Genomic DNA, 11633 nt, shown 5'->3' on the forward strand with positions numbered 1-11633 from the left:
CTGTCAGTCGGACATTTCCCAAGGGCTCCCAGACTTTTGCACTGGGCCTCTAGTGTATGTATGTATGTATGTGATGTGTGTGTGTGTGTGTGTGTGTGTGTGTGTGTATAATTGTGTAAACTGTTGATTCCTTTCATTGTATCTAAACTGTTATCACATAAGATCATAGTATACATATTCCTAATTAGCACCTTGATGAAACCTATGAAAGGAAAAGTATCTGCCATTACAATGATCACATTTCCAAGAAATGCAAAAATTAGACTCAATTCTAGATTGGTCCTGTAACTCCAAAAAATCTAATGAGATGTTACCAGAAATGCCAACTGGTACGTCCTTCAGATTACTTCTGGCAACCAGAATAGACTAAGAATCTCAATCTCAGGGAAAACAAACCGGAGGTGGGAGGTATGATAGAGAAACTGTGATACAGAATAAAGGTCTACAAACATTTTCTGTAAATAGCCAAACAAAATATATATGGTTTACAAGCAATCTATTCTCTATCACAACTTGTAGCACAAGAGAAATCATAAACTATCTATAAAGGAATGAATATGGTTCTTTTTAAATTAACACTATTTTTTGTTCAATACCACAGAACATACTGACATTATAATACCATGGGCCAAGGATGGATATGGTAATTATGCACTCTAATTGTTCTTTGAATTCAAACATATTGCCTGACTATCTAAATATATCAGAGAACATATTTGATATGTCTCATAAAAGAGAACATTTTGATATAGAAAAATGTTATACACATTTTAAAAAATAAGAAAATTACAATACTTACTGTAACACTGGTAACTCCGAAGTAATCATTGCTGGAGAGATCTTTCCACAATGGAGCAAAAGAATCAAGTGCTGTACAACTCAAAACTTTAAAAATAACCTCAACGGCAATCCTGTTAATAAAAAAAAATATTTTTTCCAGTTTTATTGAAGTATAATTGACAAAATTGTTAAGATGTTTAAAATATACAATGTACAATGTGATTACTGGATATAGATGTATATTGTGAAGGGCTTCGCCACAAGTTAACACATCCATCACCTCCCATATTTACCTTTATTTTGTGTGAGATCATTTAAGTTCTACTCTTTAGGCAAATTTCAATTATACAATAAAATGTTATTAACTACAGACACCATGTTATACATTAGATTGTCAGATCTTATTCACCTGTAAGTAAAAGTTTGTATATTTGCACCAACCTCTCCCTATTTCCCCCAGTCCATGGTCCCTAGCAATCACTTTTTCACTCTGTTTCTAAGAGTTCTACAGCCCTCTTTTCCCCGGGATTTCATATATATGATACCATGTGGTATTTGTCTTTCTTTGAGTGGCTTCTTTCATTTAGCATAATGTCCTCCAGTATCATCCATGTTGTCAAATGACAGAATTTCCTTTATTTAAAAACACAGACATATTTTTCTGTGTTTATATTTGTGCATATAAATGTAGGTGCACACACACATTTTCTTTACTCATTCATCTATAGACAGGCACTTAGGTTATTTCCACACTTTGGCAATTTGTGAATAATGCTGCTATGAACATGGGAGTACAAATACCTCTTTGGGATAATGATTTTGTTTCCTTTGAAAATATACCCAGAAGTGGGACTGCCAAATCATATGGTATTTTTACTTTTCATTATTTGAGAAATCTCGATACTGCTTTTTCCAGTTTACGTTCCTACCAACAATGTACAAGGGGTTCCTTTTCTCCATGTCTTCAGAGCATTTTTCTCTTGTCTTTTTGATAATGGGTATCTTAACAAGTGTAAGGTGATAGTGTTTTTTTACTTGCATTTCTCTGATGATTAGTGATGTTGAATAGTTTTTCATGTACCTGTTGGTTATTTGCATGTCTTCTTTAGAAAAATGTCTATTTAGGTCATTTGAAAAGAAAAATTACGAAATTAAAATCTCAACTATATGGACTATAATCAATAAATACCACCAGTAATCATACTCCTTGGTATTTACCCAAATGAAGTGAAAACTTATGCCCACACCAAAGTTTGCATGAATATGTTCATAGCAGCTTTATTCAAAATTGCCAAATCATGGAAGCGACCAAGATGTTCTTTAGGACGTAAATGAATAAATAAACTGTGCTATAAGCAGAAAATGAAATATTATTTGGCACTAAAAAGAAATGAGGTATCAAGTCATGAAAAGACATGAGAAAGCTCAAATGCTTATTACTAAGGAAAAGAAGCCAATCTGAAACTGCTAAATACCATGTAATTCCAACTATATGGCATTCTGAAAATGGCAAAACTATGGAGATAGCAAAAGGATGCATGGTTGTCAGGAGTTCCAGGAAGAGAGGGATGAATAGGTAAACACAGAGGATTTTTAGGGCAGTGAAACTATTCTGTATAATACTACAATGGTGGACACAGATATATGTCATGTATTTGTTAAACCCCATAGAATGTACAACATCAGGAGTAAACCCTAAGCTGACCAGTGTGGCTCCGTGGTTGATCATCGACTTAAGAACTAGGAGGTCATGGAATGATTCCTGGTCAGGGCACATGCCTGGGTTGCAGGCTCCATTCCCGGTGGGGGTGGTGCAGGAGGCAACCAATTAATGAGCCTTTCTCATCATTGATGTTTCTATCTCCCCCTCCCTCTCCCTTCATCTCTGAAATCAATAAAAATATATTTTTAAGAATAAAATCTATTTTTAAAAAGTAGCAGGGGAAGTAGGACAAAACAGAGCATCTAAGGCAGGACAAATGGATTAACACAGGTTCAACTGGAATTCCAGAAAAAGAATGTACAGGACAGCAAAAATATTTGATAAAATAGAGGAGAATTTGTCAGAAATAATTTAAGATATTAAAACACAGATAAATAGATTCATAAGCAGAATAAATACTTTAAAATATAAATATTGCTAAAAACCAAAAGTTAGAGAAAATTCAAAAGGAAGTTAAATAAAATTCTTCATCAGACTTTTCATTGGAAACGATGTAAGCTGAAAGACATAGAATAATATCCTTACAGTGCTGAGAAGAAACAAAGTGACCCCTAAATTATATACTCAATGATAATAATCTTTCAAAAATGAAATAAAAGAATGATGTCACGAAAAATGGAGAAATAGGCAGCTCCAAGAATAAGCCCCTCAATGAAGCAATTCTTAGGCTGGAAAAAAAATAAAGACAAAAACAACATTTATGGACAAAAATCAACTTTAAGGGATCTAATAAAAACACAAATAAAGGAGTTTTTAACCAAAAAAAAAAGAGTCTATTACCCCTGGCCAGTGTGGCTCAGTTGGTTGAGCATCGTCCCATGCACTGAAAGGTTGCCTGTTTGATTCCTGATCAGGGCACATCCCCAGTTGGGGTACAAGTGGGAGGCGGCCGATCAACATTTATTTTTCACATCAGTGTTTCTTGCTTGCTCTCTCTCCTTTCCTCTCTCTAAAAATCAATAAAAACATATTTTTAAAAGAATCTATGAAATCTTCTAAGAACGTACTATAGGCATTTAGCTTATCTGTCTACCACCCACCCTCCCCAGCTCAATGATGACCATAGGAATAGCAGTTCAAGTTCCTGGTACAGCTTGCTGGTGCCAAAAAGAAAAACATGGATCATAGTATTCTAAAAAATTGAAACTGTGTGTTTTGAAGGGCTGCCCAGCTGTCATCTTTCAAAAAAATTTTTAATACAGACACTACAAGTAGCTGCCTGAAGCAAGAGACAGTGGATGGGACAAATGGCAGAACATATGAAAAGCCTTGAAATAAGGAGGCTGAGAAGGAAGATACTGTGAGAACTAAGAGCTTTAAAGGGCTATCTGTACACCAGGAAATCCAGAGTGCTACGTGCAAGCCCACAGATGGATGGATACTTAAAGAAAAACTGAGAGGAGCATAAGCTTTCAACTCTAGTTGATTTTGGGGCTGTGTGAAATCACAAGGTAAAGACCAAGACTATTTAGCTAACCTTTGAAGGAATACCTCAGCTAAGTAACAGTATGCAAACACCAAGAGATAACATTTTTTCCTTTTGACTACCACTGGCTCAGGAGATCATTACTTATGATGGAGATAAAATTTCATTTATTATACATGACAAGGATTAGTCTTTGCAAAAATAGTTTGGAAATGTCACTAAGCAGATGAGTGCAGTCCTTAAGAGGTAACAAGAGTAAACCCTGGGAAGAGGAAAGAATCAGTGTCTAGTTACCACATTATAATATTCAAAGTGTCTAATTTTTAACAATAAAAACAAAAAACCATGAGCATATGAAGAAACAGAAAAGTATGGCCCATTACCAGGGAAAAAAATGTAAAGCTCTCTTCATCTGAGAGTCATTTGGCTTGTCATTTTTCTTTAGACCGTGGACATTCATCTGTGTTGTGGGATGGCATGTGTATATAAGATCATTTATGAAGGCTTTTCGAAATTTAACAGTCCTCCATTTTGGTAAATCCTATTCCTTTACCTCACATCCTAATACCTGCTTGGCCTGCCATCTTCCCCCTTCACCAGCGTGAGTCACAGTAAAAATGCAATCCTCAACTGTTTATCTTTTAAATAAAACACTGCTAAATTTGGTTAGTTTGTTAACCGAGTTCTCCTCATGTTCAATTTTGCATCCTTTGCTTTTATATATTTACTAGAGGCCCGGTACACAAATTCATGCATGAGTGGGGCCTGCCGGCCAGGGGGAGGAGCCAAGGGCAGTTCGCGGGCTGGCCCCGTGCCCTGGTCAAACTTCTGGTTGAACTCCCAGTCGAACTCCTGGTCAAGGGGACAATATGCATATTAGCCTTTTATTATATAGGATGCCATCCCACAACACAGATGACTGTCCACGGTCTAAAGAAAAATGACAAGCCAAATGACTCTCAGATGAAGAGAGCTTTACAATTGATCAATACAATTTTGTGTATTGATCAATCTCTCCCGAAACTTTACACACTAACCTCTGAAAATACAATTCCATGATAAACACATTCAAGCTTTCCCCAAATGCTGCCTCCATATTATCTTCACATCTAGTCACAATTTTCCTTACTAACACTACTCTCTTAATTTTATCTTCTTATAAACTCCAACATCATGAAATGGCACCTAGAGCCTTAATGCTCTCCAGTAATCTCATCTTTCACTATTACTTTCCCATTACTCTAATACCAAAGTGATTATTTCCTGTACAAAACCAACTCTCTTCTGCTTTTCTGATGTGTACATACTAGCTCATGCCCCATACCTGACTCGTCCTGAAACAAACTGGAAATCTCCAACCTTTCTGAAATCTAGGTAGAATTAGGTCTCACGTCTATAAGTTTTCATTCTACCGTATACACGAACACAACTCAATACTTTTGCAATGTATTGTGTGCATGCATATATTATTCTGCAAACTGTAGTTATAAATTTCATTCAGTTCCCTTTTGATTACTCTATGTTGACTTTTAAAAAAATATATGGTTTTATTTGTTTTTAGAGAGAGAGGGAGAGGAATAGAGAGTTAGAAACATGGACCAGCTGCCTCCTGCACGCTCCCTACTGGGGATCGAGCCCACAACTCAGACATGTGCCCTCACCGGGAACCAAATATACCTCTTGACGCTCAAGCACTGAACCACACAGAATGAACAATAAACTGAATTTTTAGAACCATTGTAAGTTCACAGCAATTGCCACATGATCTTTTAGAAAGAACTGTCTTCCCTTTCTGTTCCTAACAAATTGTCCAGTACCTGGCACCCAAAAGTGGCAGAAAAATTAGCAAGTCTAAAAATAAAGACATACATTGCCACTAGTTAACATTAATAAAGTGGTAAATAGCTAATTCAACAGTAAGTTTGTTTTTAATGCTATTGTGCATAGGATCTTATCACCATTATAATTTTTAATTATGCAATTACATAACTGTTATATAATTTACCTTTTAATTTAAATACAACTTTTCATATCTGGAAATCTGTAAAACACTGAGGCTAAAAAAAGCTCCATCCCTGGTTTCTCTCTGGAGAAGAATACTGCTTCCTGATAACATATACATTGTGTGTCAGTGTCCACCTAAGGTAGGGCAGCTGCACTATGTGAAAAAGGGAGAAAAATCTAAGGGTATCAATTGGACATATCCAAACCAGAGCATTGATGAGGGATCAGAATCAAAAGTCATATGCAAAATAACAAGTCTAATAAACAACAGTAAAATTATAAACCCAAAGTGGAACCAAGAGAAAAGAACTGAATATGAAGTACTTTATCAAGACTAGAACAGGTTGGAAACAATAATGAAAGTTCAAAGACTGCAGGGATTTAATATATGGATCTGTGGCAGAGTCAAGATATTCATTCATAGCTCTATTATTAATCCAACTAAAGAAAAAGGATTACAGTTGTGTTCATTACCATTTTAAGATAAAAATTTTAATCTAAATAAGTTTATTTAAATATAGAGCCCTCCAAACTATTCTTATACCATATTAAATCATATAATTCACTGATTACAAATAAATGTTATTGATTGGTGTGTTCTAAATTTAAAAAGCATTTAAAATGCCATCAGTTTTTAAAATAGCTAACAAGTAAAAAGGAACCCCAAGGAAATTAAGTTGCCTATATTAAATCACCCTGCACTAAATATTTGAGAGAATACTTGCAAATAGAAAACTGACAGACTTGCCTATCAAAAGTACAGGAATTTATGTTTTCATTTGCTTTATATGAAAACTTCATAGTAATTTTAAAAAATCACAGATTTTCACCCTAGCTGGTTTCGGTCAGTGGATAGAGCATCAGCCTGCATACTGAAGGGTCCCAGGTCAAGGGCACATGCCCAGGTTGTGGGCTTGATCCCCAGTAGGGGGCATGCAGGAGGCAGCCGATCAATGATTTTCTCTTATCATTGATGTTTCTATCTCTCCCTCTCCCTTCCTCTCTGAAATCAATAAAAATATATTTTAAAAAATAATAAATAAAAATTACATATTTTCCGTAATTCAACCACCACCACCACTTAACCTCTCCCCACTAAAAATGACATCCTTTTAGATATTTTCCTAATGAACATACCTACTCATACAAATAAGAACTGTAATAGCTTCATGTATATCACCAATTTATAACTGTACACAGGGAACAATTAAAAAATTTCAAAGTATGACCTTTACCTAAAGCAAATAAACATCTACTGTTAAAAAGTTTCTGAAAAAATAAAAATACTTATGGGAAAATGCTTTAAAAAATACCTTATGAAAAATTATATAGCACTACAATTTTCATATAAAAATTATTTCAGAAGTGTGGAAACAACAACCATTACTTTACCAACATCCTAAAAAAATTTGTGAAATTTAACAAAAAACATTTTTTCATTTTAATATGATGAAGAAAACATCACTGAAGGCCAACCTTTTTTTTCAATTCCCTTAAAGTATGTGTGAATTATATTAATCCATTAAATAAAGCTTTGCAAAAAAAAACAAATTAACATTTCACCCAGAATTTATAGTTAAAGCTTAACTATATACTTTCTCCATATTTTATTAACTGTTTATAAAATATTAATTTGTAAAACTAAATCCACAATACTAATTCTAATTTTGAAACATGAACAATATTAAAAACCTTTCTCACTGTATTGTGCACATTTCTGTTCTCTGGGCTAGGGATAAATCTCCAATTTAAGTCTCCAAGAGATATTCTAAAATGGTTTTCTATATGCTTAGTTTCATCGGGGGGTGGGGGGGGTGGACGACGACACACACACACACACACACACACAAAGTTAAAAAGCCAACACCATCTTCTTTTGGTGCCAACCATTCCATACCTCCAACTGGTATTTAAAATCTAGTAATAAATGCCTGCTCTTAAGGAACTTAAAATTTCAGCAAGACAGAAAAAGTATAGAATCCATGATAGGTGGACTTCATGCTTCTTGAGTGAAGAATATATACCTATTAAGTTTGATGAAGCAGTGAATAAACAAATTCTATGGAACCTTGATCAGGAAGATATGGGTTCTTAACAAATCCTTATGACTAAATAAACTTTAAAGTGGTCCAAAACAGAAAAAAAAGATATAAAAGTATAGTGGCTCAGTACTTTTTGAACTAGTTTAGCAAAAGTTCTTTTATAAATAATTAATTAAAAAGAGGAAAATAGTAATATTACAGTGGAAAACCTTGGCAAAAATCTCCCTTAATGAAGAAGTCATAGTTAACACCACTAATAAAGAGACATATCAACAGAAGCCTCCTGGTATGATGAACAAAGGGTAGAACTTCAGTTGTGTGTATTCTTGCAAAAAAAAAAAAAAAAGAAAAACCTGAATTTAATCATAAGGATAATCACATAAACTCAAACTGAGGGACTTTCAAAATAGCTGGCCAATATTCTTCAAAAGAGTCAAGGTTATAAAAGACTGCAGCAACCCTGAGAAAGAAGAATGAAGTAGGAGTGATCATGATACCAGATATCAAACTATACTACAAAGCTATTATAACCAAAACAGCTTGGTACTGGCACAAGAGAAGGCATATAGACCACTGGATCAGAACAGAGACCCCAGAAATTGATCCACATCATACGGTCAATTAATACTAGACAAAGAAGGCAAGAACATACAATGGAGTAAAGACAGTCTATTCAACAAATGGTGATGGGAAAACTAGACAGACACATGCAAAACGATGAAATTAGACCATCAACTTACACCATACACAAGAATAAACTCAAGATAGATAAAAGACTTAAATGTAAGGCATGAAACCATAAAAATCTTAGAGAACATAGACAGTAAAATCTCGGACATCTCACATAGCGATATATTCACAGATACATCTATGCAGATTGGTGCAGCCACTATGGAAAACAGTTTCCTCAAAAAATAAAAAATGGAACTTCCATTTGATCAAGCGATCCCACTTCTGGGAATATATCCTAAAAACCCCAAAACCAATCAGAAAGGATATATGCAACTCTATTGTCATAGCAGCGTTTTTTACAATAGCTAAAATCTGGAAACAGTCCAAGTGCCCCTTAGTAGATGAATGGACAAAAAAGCTATGGGACATTTACACTATGGAACACTATGCAGCTGTAAAAAAGAGGGATCTCTTACCCTTTGGGACAGCATTGATGGACCTGGAAGATATTATGCTAAGGGAAATATGCCAACCAGAAGAAGACAAATACATGATCTCACTTATTTGTGCAATCTAATGAACAAAATGAATTGACCAACAAAATAAGAGCCAAAGCAGAGGCACGGAACAGGCTGGCATACCTCTATGTGGGGTTGAAGGGTCAAGAACAGATAAACCAAAGAAGTTATATACTTACTAGAGGCCTGGTGCATGACATTCCATGGGTAGGGTCCCTAGGCCTGCATGGTGATCAGGGCTGATCGGGGTCTTCCGGCTACTGGCCAGGGCCTCCCTTCTCTGGCTGCCGGCTGCTGGCCAGGGCCTCCCTTCTCTGGCGGCCGGCTGACGGCCGGGGCCTTCCTTCGTTCTGCACCACTCCCTTGTGGTCAGTGCACGTCATAGCAAGCCAATGAACTCCGGGTCAAACTCCCAAGGGGACGCTTTGCATATTAGCCTTTTATATATATAGAAGATATGCATAGTCCATGAACACGGCAATAGGGTGGTGAAGACCTGGGGGTGGGGGGAAGGGAGGTGAGGAGGAGGAGGGTAAATGGTGGGGGTAAACAGGAGGTATCTGTGATACTATCTATAATAATAAAAGCATAATATGCAAATCAACCGAACAAAAGAACAATCATCCAGACGATCTTCCAGACGACCATCTATGACATGCACCGGTGCCAGGCCAGCCAAGGCAGATGCGATGCGATTGGTCGGGGGGCCCCGTCATCATACCACGATTGCACCACAGAGGGAGGCCCTGGCCACCCTCTGCACTATGATTGATCGTGGAGCCCCAGCCGGGTGGGCTGGGCCTCCCTCTGCTGGGCGGTCGATTGCAGAGCCCCGCGAGATCGATCCCCCAAAGAGGAGGGCCCAGGCTACCTTGGCTGGCGGCGCTACAGCGGGTGGGTGGGGCCTCCCTCTGCTGGGCAATCGATTGTGGAGCCCCATGATCAATTGCCTCAAAGAGGGAGGCCCATGCCCTAGTTGCTTTGGCTCAATGGATAGAGCGTCAGCCTGCAGACTGAAGGGTCCTGGGTTTGATTCTGGTCAAGGGCACATGCCCGTGTTGTGGGCTCGAACCCCAGTAGAGAGCTTGCAGGAGGCAGCCAATCAATCATTCTCTCTCATCATTGATGTTTCTATCTATCTCCCTCTCCCTTCCTCTCTGAAATCAATAAAAATATATATTTAAAAAAAGAAAAAAGAGGGAGGCCCAGGCTACCCGGCAGGCAGCACTGAGGCGTGTGTGCAGAACTGGCCAGCAATCGCCCCACAGAGGGAGGCCCAGGCAAGACAAGCAATTGCACCCATCTGTCACCTGCAGGGGAGGCAACCGGTGGCAGGCAGGCGGGAGGGGGCGGAGGGGGTAGCACTGGACAGATGGCAAGCAGTGGCAGCAGCAGAGGTGAAGCCAGCTGCCAGCAGCCAGGGGAAGGAAAGTCCCAATAGGCCCTGATTGCCGGCCAGGCCTACGGACCCTACCCGAGGGAACCCAGATTGCAAGAGGGAGCAGGCTGGGCTGAGAGACACCCCGCCCCACACACACACACACACACGCACGAATTTCATGCACTGAGCCTCTTGTCAACAATAAAAAAATGTATTTAAAAAGAAAAAAGAAAAAAAGGCTCAGGAACTGTGCCGCCTTAGAGGAGAGACATGACAACTAAATGTAATGTGTAATCCTAAATTGGACACTGGATCAGAAAGCGAACATCAGTGGGACAATTGATGAAATTTGAATACGGTCTGCATATTAGTTACTAGTATGATATCAGTTAATTTCTGCTTTTGCTAACTGTGCTATGTATGTATGTAAGATATCAGCATCTGGGTAAGCTAATGAAGAGTACAGAGGAAAACCTCTGTATTATTTTTGAGACTTTATTGAAGACTAAAATTACTTCAGGAGAAGAATCTGAACTAATTCCCAAACTGTACACTACAATACAACTCATTAAAAGATCCAAGAACATAAAGGAAAAGACAGGTGAAGTATTTCGTCAAACGTTCGTCACAGTTTCTCCCCAGGGTTCAAAATATTTCTTTATTCTTAATACTGGGCATCATCAGTGCTATGTAGATACTCTCTCTGCTCCCCATACCCTACATAAGCTATACCTCTTGAAGACTGAGATTATGATATCTACTGTAACTCAATTATGATAAAATTATACTTAAATAAAATTATTTGCATATCCCATGGAGTTCCATAGGACTGTAAACTGTGCAATAAGTGGAATTTCAACAAATCCTTACAGGGGAAAAAACATCATGCGATAAAAGCAATGATATCTTAACACAATGTGGACGAGTAGTTTTATTGCTAGCTTTACCCAGTGGCCAGATAAGTTTCTATTGAATGAGTACAGAAACACTTTACATAAATGTTAAAGGCCCGCTTTAAAATTAAATACCCATTGCATTTTGAAGTTATTTATTACATGTTCTTACAAGCTAATATCTTTTTAAAGTA

The 11633-nt window shown here is 37.4% G+C and overlaps 1 protein-coding gene across 3 annotated transcripts in view; it reads right to left on the reverse strand.

Annotated features, from left to right (window-relative positions):
- Nucleotides 1-11633, reverse strand: part of STAG1 (stromal antigen 1) — a 336264-nt gene that overhangs the window by 237379 nt on the left and 87252 nt on the right. For 2 of the 3 annotated variants that reach the window (XM_006759813.2, XM_006759812.2), the window contains exon 2: nucleotides 800-911. In XM_006759813.2, the coding sequence (XP_006759876.1) occupies nucleotides 800-828 (29 nt within the window). In that variant the 5' untranslated portion in view covers nucleotides 829-911. Of the gene's footprint in view, nucleotides 1-799; nucleotides 912-5934; nucleotides 6054-11633 lie in introns of those variants that run through there. The other variant, XM_015561382.1, reaches the window with a different exon arrangement.

This window comes from Myotis davidii, unplaced genomic scaffold, assembly GCF_000327345.1.
Source record: "Myotis davidii unplaced genomic scaffold, ASM32734v1 scaffold415, whole genome shotgun sequence".
Taxonomy (NCBI): Eukaryota; Metazoa; Chordata; class Mammalia; order Chiroptera; family Vespertilionidae; genus Myotis; species Myotis davidii.